The sequence below is a fragment of the Salvia hispanica genome, chromosome 6 (genome assembly GCF_029641045.1).
Source record: "Salvia hispanica isolate PSC_SH4W2 chromosome 6, Shi_PSC_v1, whole genome shotgun sequence".
In the NCBI taxonomy this organism is placed as follows: Eukaryota; Viridiplantae; Streptophyta; class Magnoliopsida; order Lamiales; family Lamiaceae; genus Salvia; species Salvia hispanica.
Genome location: NC_142697.1, coordinates 34,531,634 through 34,550,230, shown reverse-complemented (window position 1 = coordinate 34,550,230; position 18,597 = coordinate 34,531,634). Strand labels below are relative to the sequence as shown.

General features: G+C 36.1%; 1 protein-coding gene and 1 pseudogene across 1 annotated transcript; both read left to right on the top strand.

Moving 5' to 3' along the window:
• The first annotated feature begins 514 nt into the window (after positions 1–514).
• Positions 515–1,623, top strand: LOC148923683 (F-box protein CPR1-like; annotated as a pseudogene).
• A 1,021-nt stretch (positions 1,624–2,644) lies between these two features.
• Positions 2,645–3,793, top strand: LOC148923682 (F-box protein At1g47340-like). The gene has a single exon (XM_089061581.1). It carries the CDS (start codon positions 2,645–2,647, stop codon positions 3,791–3,793), a length of 1,149 nt encoding a protein of 382 aa, XP_088917707.1.
• The last annotated feature ends 14,804 nt before the right edge of the window (positions 3,794–18,597 follow it).

The following is an 18,597-nucleotide window of genomic DNA, read 5'->3' as shown; positions in this document are numbered from 1 at the left end:
GGAATCTTAGACCATAGAGTACAAGTTGAGTTATACTGATTTTGATATCAATGGAAGATGGGTTTATCCTATCAAAGTTTTCAAAGATGGCGACATTTTGATGTTGATGCATAGACGGCAACTCATCTACTACTCCAACGAAACAAGAACTACTCAACAAGTCAATGACGGATCTCCCATACTTTTCTAATTCAATTCCCTACAAATGCAGCCCATTTATTCAACAAATTATTACTATCATACTACCTCTGTCCCTGAAAATTTGATACATATTACCATTTTGGTCCATCCCTGAAAATTTGATACACTTCACTTTTACCATTTTTGGTAGTGGACCCCATATTCCACTAACTCATTCCTACTCAAATTTTATTATAAAACTAATACTTTAAAAGTAGGACCCACATCCCACCAACTTTTTCAACTCACTTTCCATTACATTTCTTAAAATCCGTCTCGGGTCAAAGTGTAGCAAATTTTGGGGGACGGAGGTAGTACAAAACTCTCCCACAAAATGAAGGAAGAATTCTTCACAAATCATCACCATCGACATCCTCTCCCGACTCCCCGGCCCAACCATTCTCCAATGCAAATCCGTTTGCAAGCCATGGCTCGATCTACTCAACACTCAAGAATTCATCAACCATCATCTTTCCAACTCCAGCCCCGGCCTAGCTGTCTTCCATGAACGCATCTCATCACAACAACTCTACGAATTCAAAGACGAGCCTAATATCGAGCACCATGAGCTTCACTACAATCTCCTCATCCCCAACTTCAAACTCCTTCAATCTCCGTCAGCCAACGGCCTCCTACTCTGGCGAAACACCAACATCAGGCCTAATGCCCCTCTCCATATGCAATCCGATCACCCGTGAATACATAGAAATCCATTCACCTCAAGACTTCGACTACACGTTCCCTCAAGTTGTCTCATTTGGGTTCGGAGCCAGCAGAGTAACCAACGAACATAAGTTAGTTAGGGTTTTCCATGATTGCTTATGTGATCAAGACACGAACAGAGTATCACGGATTCCCAAATCCGAGTGCCACGTGTACACCCTTGGAGCCGGATCATGGAGGAGGGTCATCTCCCCTCCCACTCCCTTCGTGTACAACTGTCGTTCTGTTGGGGCATTTCTGAATGGAAATCTTCACTGGCTTGTGCTTGATTTGGATGACAAGCCCATGATATCTTGCTTTGATCTTGAAACAAAGATGTTTCGCGTATTCTCAACTACTCCTCCGCATCAAGGAGGAAGGCTTCTGATAGACGTGTTTGCTTTGGGGGGAAGCCTCTGCGTGTGTGATAACTCAGACGATGATGAGATTATTATCTGGTTAATGAAGGAATATGGAGACGATAAATCGCGGAGAAAAGAATATGTGATTAGAAAAAGTGAGGAGTATAGGGGTGAGCGGTATGAAGTAGTCCGGCCACCCAAAGTCTTCAAAGATGGAGACATATTGATGGCGTGGGGTGAGTTCTCCCTCTTTTACTATTCTAGTAAGACGAGAACTATTTCGCGGATCGAAATGTTTGGCTGTGTTTATTCAGTCCTTCATACCTCGAGCTTTCTCTCTCTCGCGAGTTTTGGAATGGAGAATGTTAGCTACTTCTGACTTCTATATATGTTGTTTCTGATTCTCAAGGTGGTTGAAAATTTTAAATGATTACCAACTTTAAAATAATTAAGAAAATAAATCTTCGAATCCATTTTTGGTCATAAATATACAGCTGAAATATGAAGTTGGTTTTGAAAATCTGACTCCTAAACAAACGAAATCATAGTCGAGCTGGTCCTGTTTTAACAGTTCCATCAAAAACTGTCGGTCACGCCGGATTAGTGAATTTTTGACCTAATTAGTATAAGTATAGTAATGCATATTTAATTAAAATAAAATTAAGAAAAATTAAAGCAAAATATGACTCTCTCTGCTTCTCTCCCATCTCTATCCTCTCCTTCCTTCTTCCCCAAATCGGACTTTCTTCTTCCCTTCTTCTCTCTGGCACTCAGCGCCGTCACGGCTTCGCCACAAGTTGCGTTCCAACCGCCGGGGTCCAGCGGCTACTGCTGCCTTGCCCGGCCCAGCAAATCTACAAATATAAAATGCCATCTTGAGATAATCTACGTTTGAATAAAAATAAGACTAAAGGTGAATTTTGGTTCTAAACATATGACCAAAATAAGAATTTGGTCCAAAACATTCACTTTTTTATAAATAGGTTTGTTATGAAAATATCGACGAAGTAGTCCTTTTTCCGACGGTTCCGTAAAAAAAAAAAACGGTCAACGCTAATTGCACAATGGCATTACCGTTAGTTTTTTTACTGAACCATAAAAAAAAACTACTCCTGCAAGGATTTCATTTGTTAGGACCTGTTTTTCAAAAAGTGAATGTTTGGGACGAAATTCGTAATTTGATAGTATATTTAGGAAAAAAATTGACCTTTACTCATAAAAATAATTTAAGGATAACGGAGATCTCTTTTCCATACATAAAAGGAAAGATTTAAACTAATTAAGGAATGATATAAAGGAAAGATATCAAAGCTACCATAGATTCATAATTAGATTTATTAAAGCCCTAATTCTTATTCAAGCTGCTCTGCCTCTTCTACGTGTGTATGAGTTCTCCACTAATGGGGCGTGATTTCTTCCAAATTCTGCCATCAGAATTAACGTCCAACATTCTCTCAAGCCTCCCATTCCGAAACGTTACCATCAGCAAGTGCGTTTGCAAATCATGGCTCAATCTGCTTGGTTCCAACTATTTCCAAAAAAATACCCCACTCGCCCTAGTTTGCTTGAAGGGGAACGCATCTCGTTGCACAGTTTTCGAACTTGAAGATGAAGCCGATTTGGAGAGTCACGATCTTCACTATGTTCCGCTAACGAATTTCCATACCCCTCACGGATGCGAACCAATGGGATGTACCGCTGCTAATGGATTGCTTCTTCTATACACAGAAAGAAGGGATGTTGAAAATCCGGTTTACATATGCAATCCTCTCACTCGTGAATATATCATGCTCTGCCGACCTAAGAATTACGCCTTAGATGAAACTGTGTTTTGTTTTGATTTTTGTGTGAGCAAAATAGGTGGGCAGTATAAGGTGGTCTGTATCACTCAGGCTGGTGGATCCCACTATTGTCAAGTATACACCCTTGGAACAGGAATATGGAGGCGCGTTGAAACCGGCGTTGCTTCTGGTTTCACATTCTTATATCTTGTTCAACATGCTGCATGTAATGGCAACCTCCATTGGTCGGTAGATCTTTTGGATAGACCCTGCATTCGGATCTGTGGTTTTGATGTTGAAACAGAATGTTTTAGCATCTTCTCTCCTCCTTCAGCTCTAGTTCTTCTTGAAGATAGAGTTGATGATTTATATTTGGTGCTTACTGTTGTTAGAGACTGCTTGTGTTTTTGTTACACAGAGGACTATGAAATTATCATCTGGCTGATGAAAGATTACAGAGTTGAGGAATCTTGGTGCATAGAGTACAAGTTGAGTACTATTGGTTTTGATATCGATGGTGGTTGGGTTAACAATTTTGTTTGTCCTATAAAAGTTTTCAAAGATGGCGATGTTTTGATGATCCTGAACATGATGCTAAACGGAGAAGACCTTATCTATTACTCCAACAAGACAAGAACTACTCAGAATGTAGGTATGTTTAATGATGGAGATGAGATTGAGGGGTATTATGTTAACGTTGCCTCGATTTTCACTCCTAGCCTTTTCAAACTAAAGAGTTTCGGATTAGAGAATGTGATCTCGTTCTAAATCATAATGTTAGTCTACGTTTGTGTTTTGGTCGTTATTTGGCCTTATTTACATTATGTCATTATGATCCACTTATTTTCTTATCTTCACTTTCTTCAATTCATAATTTTCTCTCCCACTTACTGTCGTATATAATCTAAAAAAAAATCACCATATCTTTCTTGTTCATGTATTATCGCTTTGTTGCTATTTTTTGTTTAACATTTCTGTATTAGTATAAACTATTCGTTGTTATGGTGTTTGCATTTGTACAACAGTACAAGATGTGTTTTATCATCGTGTGGTGTTCGGATATTACCTTTTGATCCTGTGTTGTTATCTTTTCTGGCTAATATGCAGTACTATCTCTGTCCTTCAAAAATAGAACCGAACTATCTTGTGATTGTGAAAGGACCGATTTTTTACTCGATTTGGCATCTGTGATGTCCACGAGGATAGGATGTTTGCAAGATGCGTTGTTCAAGGGACGTTCAAGTTACAAAATGTAATACGTTTGGAATACAATTTAGCTTAGTTCAAAAGATGATGAAAAGAAATTAAGTTTGTTAGACATTCACCTCCAACAAATAAGTTGGAAGTATGACTATAGTGTAAATGATGAACCGTTATTGACTCATTAACTTGTCATCAATTTGTAGTCTGGTTGTTGGCGAGTTAAGAAATTTCTACTACTTATTGTAAATGATGAACCATATAGTGTTTACGGACACTATATGAGTTCTCCACTAATGGGGCGTGATTTCTTCCAAATTCTGCCATCAAAATTAACGTCCAACATCCTCTCACGCCTCCCATTCCGAAGCGCTGCAATCAGCAAATGCGTTTGCAAATCATGGCTCAGTCTGCTCGATTCCGACTATTTCGAAATAAAAACCCCACCCGCCCTTGTTTGCTTGAATAGTCTGATGAAGCCATCTCGTTGCGCGATTTTTGAAATCGAAGACAAAGACGAAGCATGTTGGGAGAGCCACGATCTTCACTACGTTCCGCTCACAGATTTCGATATCCCTTTCGGAATCAGTGCAATGAAATGTACCGCTGCTAATGGATTGCTTCTTCTATACTCACACATCCGCCGTGATCCTGAAATCATGTTTACATATGCAATCCTCTCACTCGTGAATATATCGAGCTCTTCCCTCCTAAGAAATTCATCTCAAGCATATTCTTTGATATGCATTTTGGTTTTGATGTGAGCGAAGTAAGTGGGCAATATAAGGTCCTCTCTTTGGGTTGGATCTTCGAATCCATGTCTGTTGATGTATACACCCTCGGAACAGGAACATGGAGGCACGTTGAAACCGAGGCTGCTTCTGGTTTAAAATTCCGGTTGGATGGACACGCTGTATGTAATGGCAACATCCATTGGAGAGTAGAAAACTGGTTTCATCCCTTCTATCTTATTTGTGGTTTTGATATTGAAGCAAAATGTTTTAGCATTTTTTTCTCCTCCTCGAACTCTTCTTGTCGGTGGAGTTGAGGTGTTGAATTTGGAGTTGACTGTTTTTAGGGAGTGCTTGTGTATATGTTACACACGGGACTACGAAATCAATATCTGGTTGATGAAAGAATATCGAGTTGAGGAATCTTGGACATTAGAGTACAAGTTGAGTAATAATGAATTATACATCAATTTATATTGCATTTATCCTATCAAAGTTTTCAAAGATGGCGACATTTTGATGTGGTTGAGCATAGATCAGTTTATCTTCTACTCTAACAAAACAAAAACTATTCAACGAGTAGGTATGTTTAATGATCCAAATGCAAGGTATTTCTTTAATGCCATGATTTTCACTCCTAACCTTTTCTCACTAAAGAGTTTTGAATTCGAGAATGTGATCTCATTCTAAATCATAATGTTAGTCTACATTTATGTTTTGTCATTATTTGGATTCTATATTGTGTGGTTTTCTGGCTTGGCCTTATTGTGTCGGCCGACCTGTACATACTCATTATTTACATTATACTTTCTCCCTATCCTAACAATCATGAACTTTTGAAATAACAAGGGTTTTAATGCGAAATTAAGAAATTATGGGCATTCATAATAGCAGTCCTTAGGGTTTTCGTCGGGTCAAGCATCGAGCGGAAGTGGCATCAAGTAGCACTGATGGTGCTGGAACTGATGGCAGTGGTGGTGTGTTTATAGCTTTGTTGTCGTTGCTGTTGGGGTTTACAGATACATGTATAGAATTGATAGCATGATTGAAATACATGAACATATCATACATACATAAATTTGATATAATAACATATGCAATTAATTCATATAATCACATGATTAATCAATATATGTATTTACACGTAAAGCGTACTGGAACTGGATTCAATCACCACTTCATGATCTTTGATCTTGATCTCGGCCACAATCTTCAGATCTCGACCACGGATTCTTGAGTGGGAGGGGGGAAATAATTCTTGATATTCGTGTTTATTAGATTTTAGAATCAATTATGCTAATAAAATTGATTATGAAACTTTTTTGCTAAACATATGGAAATTTGTAAATTTATATGTCAAAAAATTGAAAATTTATTTTCAATGATGGTAATAATATTTCACAATTTTAAAACTCACACATACTATATCATTAATTTTCAATTATATTTTATGGCTCACAATTCCAAACACTAGATCATCCTCGCTGAATTCAATTAACAACAAAGGGTATCATTGTACCCCCAAAATATGGAAGTAGCCTAGTGGTATAAGCATCATCCTTCCACAACATTAACCTGGGATAAAGTCCTCCTAAGCGCATTTTTTGGCTATTTCTCATTTCTGTCTATTTATACTTAGGGTGTGTTCACTTTGGCAGAATTGGGTAATTTTTGGCCCAACTGGGAAAATTATGATTGTCCACCTTCCACTAATTAATTGGAGGAAGCCTTAGAACTGGGGAGAGGCCGCCCTGTTCATACGAAATGGGAAGAATTGAAATCTTGGACAATAAGTAAAATTTGTTTTTGCATTGGTTTCTTCACCAAGAATTGGAGTTGATTTTCCACATTTACCCAAACTTTCCACCTCATTACTCTTTCGGAATGGGAAGAATTGAAATCTTGGACAATAAGTAAAAATTTTAAACCTTCTATAAACTAAAATAAATTCTTTATTATGTAAATATTTAAGAATACCCAATTTAACAGTGAAATTTTTTTCAAGTAATAACACTAAAGATAATTATTTTTTATTTCATGAAATGACTTAATAGAAAATTCGAGGTAACAGAAGAAAAAAATTGATTGGATTTTAGATTTTCAAGTCAATATAATTATTTATTGCACCCTCAATATAAAATTTCTGGATCTACCACTGATCAACCCTCCAAATTATATACTCTTCCTTTTTCAAACAATGGTTTCCTTTGTCATTTTGATTTGTCACATAAAATCATGCAACTTCCACTTTTGCCAAGTTTTTTCTTATGAGATGGCCGGACTCATTTTCCACTAATAATATTTTAATATCATTTTTTATATCTCATACTGTACTAATTTTGTATTAAAAGTTATGGGTCCCATAGTCCCAAATTGGTCTAAACTCGTTACTTAATTCAAATTTTAAATTTGAGGTTTAAATACTCCATCCGTCCACAAAAAATAGAACACATTTGTCATTTTTGGTTGTCCACAAAAAATAGAGCACATTATAAAAAGAAAGTTTTCAACAACTTCTTTTACTTTTTTCCCTTCTCTCTTACTAATAATATATAGACCTCACATTTAACTAACACTACTTCTCTCTTACTTTTTTTTCCCTTCTCTCTTACTTTATCAATTCCACATTAAAACCTCTGTCATTCACAATGTGTCCAATTTTTTGTGGACGGAGGGAGTATATTATTTTGTATTTATAATTTATACTAAAATTTAGTGTGCATATAGTATAATAGATTATAAGTGAAAATACCTATTGAATGTTTTTAAAATTATTAAGAATTACACATATTTATAGTACTATATCTTTAGATAACACTCCCTCCGTCCAGCAATAGAAGTCCCGTTTTTCCGTTTTGGGACGTCCGGGAATAGAAGTCCCGGTTCTACTTACCATATTTGGACAATTTAATTACCCTCCCCCTTCTCACTAATTTACACAATTGCCATAAAAAAACACCCCCCACCCAACTTTAATTTCACTCTCTCACCCTCATTCTCTCTCACTCTCGTCTCACTATCCCAAGCGCCGCCCTCCTCCTCCTCCTCCTCCCAATCGCCGCCACCGCCTCCTCCTCCTAATCGTTGCCTCCGCCTACTCCTCCTCCTCCCAATCGCCGCCGCCGCCGCCTCTTCCTCCTCCCAATCGCCACCGCCGCCTACTCCTCCTCCTCCTCCTCCCAAACGCCGCCTCCTCCTCTTCCCCAGTACACTCTGAAACCCTAACCCCCTTCTATGGGTTAAGATTCAGATTTCGGATGGAAAATTCCAGATCTGAAAGCTATGCCATGGATGGTGGTTGATTTGAAATTTTGGTTCAGATTTGGAGCAGATTTTCACTTATTTTGCTAGTAATGGAAGACATTTTGTTTAAGTTGAGGGTTTTTTTAAATTCAGTTTTTAATATATGTCCATGAATATATTGACAGCTTGAAATTAAAATTTTCATTATGTGTTGGGTTCATTGAAATGGTATGCAATGCAGAAAAAAAAAATTGGCAGCTTCTTTTTCAATCTTGAATGCAAGATGAAGCAAAAATGTTTAACACAATTGAGTTGGGTTCCAAATTCCACTATCACACACCATTTATTACACACTTCAAAACTTTCTTAAAACCCGTGCCTTGGAGAAATGAGACTACTATTGCTGGACGGAGGGAGTATCTTGTAAATGATTTTTATATAATAATAATAATAATGAAACAAATTATAGCAATTATTAATATCATTATTTTCAAATATAATATATTTATATCTAAAATCTATAAATATGGCAAGTAATAATTTTTCAAAGTGCGTTTGCAAAACCATGGCATTGGTCTACCTCTATCAATTTTTGTTTAGTCTTTTTTCAAAAGAGGACCAATAATTGTTATCAATCTTCTCCTATGATGATTTAAACATCGGACCTATTGATTAAAGGAGAAACATATTAGTACTAATTCGTGCTTCATCGTTACCTACCATTATCAAAGATAGTGACATTCTGATATTGCTGGAAAAATATCAGCTCGTCTACTACTCCAACAAGACAAAAACTATTCAATATGTTGGAATGTTTAAGGATGCATCTGCAAAGAACTCTGTTACAAACCTGATTTTCACTCCTAGCCCTATCTCTCTCAAGAATTTCGGATTCGGAAATGTGATCTTATTTTAGTGCTTAATTTTAGTCTGGATTTGTGTAGGTGTGTAGATTTGAGGTTCTATGATTTCTCTCTCTTGTAGTGTTCGCGTTTTGCCTTATCAAAGATCTAAGGAATGATTTAAAAAGCAATGATGTGAAGAAAATATATCAAGCTACAAAATCGCATTTATATGTTGCGTTTTTCCTGTTTAATTTTTAGGTTTCGCGTTATCAATTTTAGATTATTTTTCTCCTTTATATTTTTGCAATTTTAAAAATGCCAAACAGTCTCTTTATTAAAGCCCTAATTCTTATCTATACAATATATAAGGGGAGTTTTTGGGTATTTAGGAAAATATTCTTTTAAATAGATATTATTATTTAAAGAAAATTATTTTTTCTTTTCACTGAATTTTAGTAGTAAATATTAATCTGCTATTGATACGTTACTTGGGGGTTAAATTAGTGGGTAATTATTTGAAGTTAGTGGGGAGTTATTTAAAGTTAAACTCCCCTTTTATGTATGAGACCCGTTTTTTTGCCTCAATTTCCAGATTGATTGGCACCTCTCTCACTCCCTGTGAAGTAATTGTAAACATATGGGGTGAATATTGTGCATTCAAACGCACATTAGTGTTGGATGTTATTTTTGTTCATGCTACTACATTCTCTAAGGGTTTTGCTTTCGTGAATTATGCAACAATACAAGATGTTGAATTAGGGATGAAAAGCATGGATGGCCAGGTGAATAAAAATTCTTTCAATCAATTATTTCTGGTTGTTTGAATTTTGACTCTTTCTTTCCATCGAACCAACATTTGAATGTCAATAATCTCTTCATTCTATTATGTTAGTATTGATTTTAAATTTTAATTCTTATAATTTTCATTTTCATTTGGATTTGATTGGTTCCAATGAGAAAAAAAAATTGACTCTTTATTAAAAAAATTCTCTCTTCAGAATTGGATGCTACTGAGATCACCAAAAGAAGCAGAGTGAGTTTTCCAAATCCCACACAACTACCAAATCAGTCCGTATCACCGCTGTACTCCGGCGGTGACGCCGCCACATATTGGCCGCTGTTCTGGGCCGGCTCTGACCAGCACCAAATGCTGCAGCATCCCGACAATGGTACGGACGACTTTAAAGATGACATACGAGTTATTTTACCTATTAGTTCTGTTGAAGTGTGAAGAATTGAAGGTTTTAGTTTATAATGATGAGATTGATTTTAATTTTAAAGTTAATGAGTATATAAAGAAGTTTTAAAAATGATGAGTAATTGTCCATTGTGTTTAATTCTTTACTGTGATAAAATTTTATCTTCCTATTCCATGATTTAATGTTTATACATATGTTATGTGATTTGTTTAAAATTTATTATGCTTCAATGTTGATTTTGTATAGATTTTTTATTCTCATATAACTAAAATTGTTACTCATATTGTTCATTGTTTATATTGATTCTAGTTTTATTTAATTAATTTAAAATTAAAATTAATGTATTAAAAATATATTAATCTATGCATAGCACAGGCGTGATACTAGTTCACATAAATTAACGTTGCTCTGCCGCTTCTTCTACGTGTGTTTGAGTTCTCTATTAATGGGGCGTGATTTCTTTCAAACTCAGCCATAGCCATCAGAATTAACGTCCAACATCCTCTCCCGACTCCCTCTCCGAAGCGTTGCAATAAGCAAATGCATTTGCAAATCATGGCTCAATCTGCTCGATTCCGATGATTTCGAACCAAAAAACCCTACCCACTCTAGTTTGCTTGAGGACAGCGGAGACGAACCCAACTCGGTGCATGATTTTCAAACTTGAAGACAAAGACGAAGCCGATTTGGAGAGCCACGATCTTCACTACGTTCCGCTCACAGATTTCGATACCCCTCACGGAAGCAGGCCAATGGGATGTACCGCTGCTAATGGATTGCTTCTTCTATACCCAAGACCACGTGATTATGAAACTCCACGTTTAAAAGAACTCTTTTGTCATTTTGGTTTTTCCATTTCTAGAACCATTTACTTTATTCCACTTTTAGTATATGGATAGCACGTCCCACTAACTTTTTACACTCATAATCCAATATAAAACTAATACTTTAAATGAGTTCCACATTCCACTCACTTTCTTCACGTCCCACCAACTTTTTACACTCACAATCCAATATAAAACTAATACTTTAAATGGGTTCCACATTCCACTTACTTTCTTCCTTTACTTTTCTTCACAAAGTTAAACAATTTCTTAAAATCCGTGCCGAGTCAAAATGGCTCTTTAATTGGTGGACGGAGGGAGTATTTTTTTTTATCTAAATCCGAATATGTGATCCAATCTATAAAAGGGGTGTTAGAAATAATGGGATGAAACTTCCCAAGCCGTTTATAGGCGGTACTCTAACAATTACAATCGAAAGGAAAATAACAACTATAACTGGAATGGAAATTACAACTGAAATAAAACAAACCAACAATAAGTCGAGTCGAGGGAATCCCTCTTTCCGCAAGACAAATTACGCCCCGGCTAGTGCTCACAGAATGGCGTATTGCCCCCAAAGATAAAACGACTTCCTCCTAGTGTGTAGAAGCACCTCAAACCCGCTAGGCACCGGCGAACTTGATGGAGTTCCGAGAATCGAGCTATGCAATGCTCCTATGATGCACACTATGATATAGAGCTTGAGAGAAGATGTGATGCTTTTTTGTTTTACTTTTTTCCATCTACAAATCCATGCCTTATATAGGCTAGAGATGGAGACATGAAAGATCATGACATTAAGACACTACATAAAGAAATTGGGGGTTACACAAGGTGAAAGGCCAAAGGACTTAGCCATATGAAAGGCCAAAAGACTTGGAGGCTTTTCAAATATTACACGTTTTCAACAATCTCCCACATTGGTTAGAGCACTGATAGCTCAAACCAACACAAGACGTGTTTGCATGCATGTAGACTCTTTGCTCAATTCTCGAGAAACAATATTGCATTTGGAATAGTAGCTTGGGGCTTTGAACTTTCTATAGTCAACACTATCGGGCATACCGACGGCCTGGTGGACGTGATGCCTTGAACCATTCCTCTTTGGCGTATACCGAGACAATAATATTGACACAATACATTTTACAAACTCATCAGTTCTCACGTTTGTGTCCTTTACTGGCCTTAGAACACCACTTTAGATTCATAAGTGGTTCCCATGTTGAAGCGGCCCACACTTCTTCACTTACATAGGTGATTCTTTTCCAGGTATCAATACCCACCTCCTCGAGGTTTCTAAGAATCATTAAAGTCATAGCTTAGCCTCTTACCACATGTAGGTTACAACACTCAATACTTTCTAAAGAATGGGTGAAGATTAAAAATCTTCCGAGTGTTACAACTAGAATCATATAGTTTCGTTTTCCCATTGAACCAAGCCCATGGGATCTCCAATCGTATGGTTGGGTTACCACTATAATCATCTTTTAAGATGTGGTTTTCAGTCTCATTCCTTTTAGCAATTTATGCATTTGATCACGGTTTAAACTTTTCGTTAACGGATCCACTAAGTTATCCAGTGACCTTACATAGTCAACTGCGATAACACCACTTGTGATCAATTGTCTTACGGTATTATGTCGCCGACGAATATGTAGAGACTTACCATTGTACAAGACACTGCGTGCTCTCCCTATAGCCGCTTGGCTATCACAGTGTATCATTACTGTCGGCACTGGCTTCTTCCAACATGGAATATCTTCTAGAAAGTTTCTAAGCCACTCGGCTTCTTCCCCTGTTTTATCTAAAGCGATAAACTCAGATTCCATGGTGGATCGAGCTATACACGTCTGTTTCGTTGACTTCCACGAAACAGCTGCACCCCTCCCCCCACAGTGAACACATATCCACTCGTCGAAAACGAGTCTTTTGAATCAGAGATCCAATTGCATCACAGTACCCTTCAAGTACTTTGGGATAGTTTGTGAAACAGCTGCACCCCCCCCCCCCCCCACAGTGAACACATATCCACTCGTCGAAAACGAGTCTTTTGAATCAGAGATCCAATTGCATCACAGTACCCTTCAAGTACTTGGGGATAGTTTGTGTACTGCAGCTCAAAGTTAAGAGTATACTTCAATTATATCAAAACCCTACGCAGAGCTTTCCAATGTTCCTTGCTTGGGTTGCTCGTAAATCGGCTCAGCTTATTCACCGTACACGCAAAATCTGGTCGGGTGCAGTTTGTGATAAACATCAAGCTCCCTATGATCTTTGCATATTCTTCTTTAGCTCCCTAAGATCGGCTCAGCTTATTCACCCTAAAGCTCACCCATGTGCTTACTCAAATGCACGTAGCTGGCTCACAATCAAATGAGTGAAACTTTTTAAGCACTTTCTCAATATAATGAGATTGTGTCAGTGAAATTCCCTCATGATTCCTTTTAATCTTGATTCCGAGAATCACATCAGCTAGACCCATATCTTTCATGTCGAAATTTCTCTTCAACATATTTTTGGTCTCGTTGATAATGACACTATTGCTGCCCATAATCAACATATCATCCACATAAAGACACACACTAACGAACCCATTTTGTGTTCTTAATGTATACACACTTATTACACTCGTTGATTGTGAATCCATTTGACAAAATCACATCGTCAAACTTCAAGTGTCATTGCAAAGGCGCTTGTTTTAATCCATATAGAGACCTCACTAGCTTGCATTTCCTTCAGGTTGCTCCATATAAAATTCTTCCTCCAATTCACCATTTAGAAATGCAGTTTTCACATCCATTTGGTGAATTTCAAGATTGTGCAAAGCAGCAATCGCAAGAAGCACCCGAATAGAAGTAATTCTCGTAACGGGTGAATACGTGTCGAAGAAGTCATATCCTTCTTGCTGCTTAAAGCCTTTCACAACTAGGCGAGCCTTGTACTTTTCAAAAGTACCATCAATTTTATATTTCCTTCTCAGGATCCACTTGCACCCTAAGGTCTTACAACCTTCTGGCAAGTCTACTAATTATTTCTCATAATTGATTCAATTTCACTATTGGTCGCTTTTTGCCAACGACTTTGGTTCGTCATCCAACATAAAAGTTATGAAGTCGGGACCAAATGTCTTAGCAAATTTAACTCTTTTATCACGTCTTGGTTCTACATCCTCAGGACTTGACCTCGTCCTTTTTGGAGAATTAGAACTAGTGGATTCATCCATCATTCTTTCACTAGAACGATCCTCCTGCTTCTTGCAAGGGTACACATTCTCAAAGAATATAGCATGTCTTGACTCAATTGATATTCCTTCAGCCAGGCCAGGCACAACTGCCCTATGGACTAGGAAACGATATGCACTACTATTAAGTGCATGGCCAATAAAGATACAATCGACTGTTTTAGGGCCTATTGCAACTTTTTTCGCAGGTGGCACTTCTACCTTGGCTAAGCACCCCCACACTTTGAGGTATGAATACGAAGGTTTCTTGCCTTTCCACAACTCATAGGGAGTTACATCCCTATTTTTTAGTGGAATCTTGTTCAAGATATAATTCGCCGTTAACACAGCCTCCCCCCACATGTTCTACGCGTGACGACGCTTTGCCTCGTTCTATGACTCCGCTTTCCAAATTTGATTAGGATTTCCAAATCCTTGGATTCAATTTTGGAAATAATTCAAAATAAATATGGAAATAAGATCTGAATATATCTTTTGTGGATTTTATATATTATATAAGATTTGATTTTATATTAAATCATGGATTAATTATAGATTTTATCCTTATTTTATGGATTTGTAAGGATTTAATTCCTAGATGAATCCTAGTTAAATTTGGATAATGACAATATAATTTTTATTTATATCCTGTGGATTAACGTGGATTCATCCCTAGACAAATCCTAGATGGAATTAGATAATGATAATATTATTTAATTCTTATCCTATGAGTTTATATGAATTTATTCATAGATAAATTCTAGATGGATTTGAATAGTGATAATATAAAATTTTATTCTTATCTTATAGATTTATATGGATTTTTTCCTAGATAAATCTTGGATAGATTTGAATAATCATAATATAATATTATCTTATTCTATGGATTTATATGGATTTATTCCAAGATAAATTCCTAGTGGAATTAGGATAAACATTTATATTAATTTATTTTATCCTATGGATTTGAATAGATTTAATTATATTAAGACAAATCTTAGATGGAGTAAAATAAGTATTAATCCAAGTTATCCTTATCTTTTGGATTAGGATAAAGATGATATATAAGAAAATCCTTATTTAATTGGTTTTATATAAATTTATTTATCTAAGAAATCCTAAGTAATGTTTGATATATTCTGGATGTCTATTCTAAATAGAATTGAGATTTGTATAAATCCTGGTTGATAGGATTTTATTTTCATCTTATGGATTATGATGGAATTGTTTCTATCTAGTGATATCCTAGTACGATTTAAATATTGATAATCCCAGATCAACGTTATCTTGAATTGTAGGATTTGATTTTATCGAAATAAAATCTAGAATAATCCTAAATGGATTTTAATAGTTAACACTATCTTGATAAATCCTAAATGAATTTGGATAACCATTATCCACGATAAAACTTAATTATTTAATTGATTCTCCTTTGACTAGATTAGATAATTTTCGATAATTATCCGGTGTGTTTAAATGCCATGCATTAAATGGATTTATCTGTTTATTTGGTGTTTATCTTTTTTAAGTGGATTATCTGCTTTATCTGCTTATGTGATAATTATGCAAAAACCATATAAAAATATCTAAGTGATGATTACAACAAGTGCGTTGTATACGGTCTCCATCGGTTGGTTTGCAAATTTGTGAAGCTAGTTTCTAATATTATCGCCACCCATGCTGTGGGGACAATAATCCTAAGAAATAGCAAGTTCATAAGGGCAGACTTCTCAAATATAAATAGTATGAACTAGAAAGTAGTTTCTAATATTATCGCCACCCATGCTGTGGGGACAATAATCCTAAGAAATTACAAGTTTCAGAAGTTCAAACAGAATTTATGAGATAGCTTGGTTTTGTTATCAGCACATGAGCATTGTTATGGGAGTGTGTTGTAGAAACAAGATTCTGTAATGCTAAATTTGATGGTCGTGCTTAGGCAACATTTGGCGGCCATGCCGTGCTGCGGTCTCTGGACTATTCGTCACAGTAAAAATGCTAAAATTTTAATGCGTATTGTTTTACCTCTGCTTGAGGGTACAAAATTTTAATTTTACAGTTGCAAGATACATAATTGTTTTGTGGTTATTTGCGATTATGTATTGAGCATGAGTATGTGATAATAAGTTTATTTGCCAAATCTTCATTATGTCATTTAATATTTGTCAGCGATCCTTAAAGAAAGTAAACTCGAATGCCTAAATTATGTAGACCGGAAACGAAAATGGATAAGATTCTCATCGCTGAAAGCTTGGAGTTTATACTCAATGATTCATGTCCTCCATTTCCTCGACATAATTCCACGAAGAATGTTCGAGAATGCATTATGCATGTACTTGACAAGCTCTTTAAGGAATAAGGTCAAGCTATTTTCCTTTTAAGTAGCTCGACAAGTCTTGGTTAATGACGATGAAAGATGGATATAAATAGAATCTGTCAAGATGATTCGATTGGAATATCCTAGAGTGACAGAATGTTTTGAGGATCTTTTGATCACTCAAATAGTTTCTGACACACAAGTCATCGCCTAAAGTAATAAGAAATGACTACAAGAAGGTTTAACTGAAAAGTAGAAAATCTTCAGAATAATAGTCGTTATATTACTGTTAGAGGAAAGTAACATGATAGATGATGAATTCATAAAGGCTGCATTTTCTTAAGTCCTAGTTCATTTGAACAAAAGACTAGATATGGAAATGGGAGAGCCTGAATTGTCGTCAAAGTTTGTTTAAAGCGAGAAAAGATGCTTTGTGAGTTGGATTGACCTATTTTATAGAAGGACAGTGACTTACATGACAATGCAACTTCTAAGTAAGAGATCTTGATCCAGTTAGGTTTTTGTTGCAGTGGGAGCTATCAATGCTCAACTATTGTTTTATGGTTGATGCTTAAGGCATCATAGTATTAAAATAATATAAGTGTGACAAGGTTGAGTATTCAACAACACACCAACTTCTTAATCATTGAATGATAAGGTATTTATGGCTCTTAGTCTTAAGGCCAAGAAAATACTTAGCAATTGTTCAAACTGATCTAGACTATCAAGATTTTAATATTTCGTTAAATAGCTTGAGAATTGAAAAAGTCTATTTGATGCACTATGAGTTAGAATCATTTGATTTTTCAAGAGATTCAAAATACTTATAGAAGTGCAACACAGAAAGACTAGCAAGTCTCAATGGTTTACACCATAAGGAGACGAGCAAAGGGTTATGATCAGTAGTGGGAGTCTAATCTCCATTAACGAATCCAAGCATTCATCTAATGAATGAGATAGTTATGTAAGAAGGAATCAAAGTCTTTCTAAGACAAGTTTGATTAAGTGATGAGTTGTACTCTTATCATTGATGGGATAAACATTAAAGAAACTACCACCATCAGTACCTTCTACAAAACACGAGTTGTGGACTAGAGTGTCTCTAGTCTAGCACATCTCAAGGTGTAATGTTGTTCCAACACGTGTTGAAAAAGTATCCAAGAAATTGGAGTTGTGTACTGAGTCATGTTTTAAGGTTTGTCCCAAATGATGTAAGGTTATAAGTTCTGTAATCTTCAAAGATATAATTCTTGTATGAAGATCAAGAGATGAACTACAAGCCTAATAGCGTGATAACTCTCAAAATAAAGAGAGAGATATCAGATTTTCCACATTACCAAGAAGTCATACCATTAGAAACTTTTGCACTAATAAAATCAACTTCAGTACCTAAGATTGTAAGAACCATGTCGTAGTGGGAGCGTTCCGCTGGAACACAACAAGTTCATGGGTCTAAGAGTGTCGTAAGACTCAGTCTTAGAATAACTTGAACATAATCCCTTTAACTACAATGTAATATTGGTTAATTTGGATAATCATCTTTGAAAAGGTGATAGATTCCATATTACAATCTATGATAGACAACATATTTTACAAGACTTGTAATACTACCTACAGGCTGTGTCAGTCAGTGGGAGCAAGTATCTTTGCAAGTGTAAATGTGGATCTCAAATGGCTAGACAATGACAATGGGTTATGCTCAAAGAGAATTATCTTCTCGCTATCGTTGTGCCAGGATTTAATCGATCATATTGTCTATTAGAACTTACATAAATTAGAATGTATGTATTATGATTGTCAAGACAGCCTTCTATAAATAGAAGTCTTGAGGAAATCATCTACTAGAACATTCTAATGGATATGTAATTAAATGCAAGAAACGCATGATTGGAAGCTTATATAGACCTTCATGGTCTTTGGCAAGCATCTAAATCAGAGTATATGTGTTTAATAAAATTGTCAAATATTTGGAATTTGACTTGTGTCCTTATCA

Bases quoted from the DNA above. Each gene is read 5' to 3' on its own strand.
- LOC148923682 (XM_089061581.1), top strand. From the start codon at position 2,645: ATGGGGCGTGATTTCTTCCAAATTCTGCCATCAGAATTAACGTCCAAC.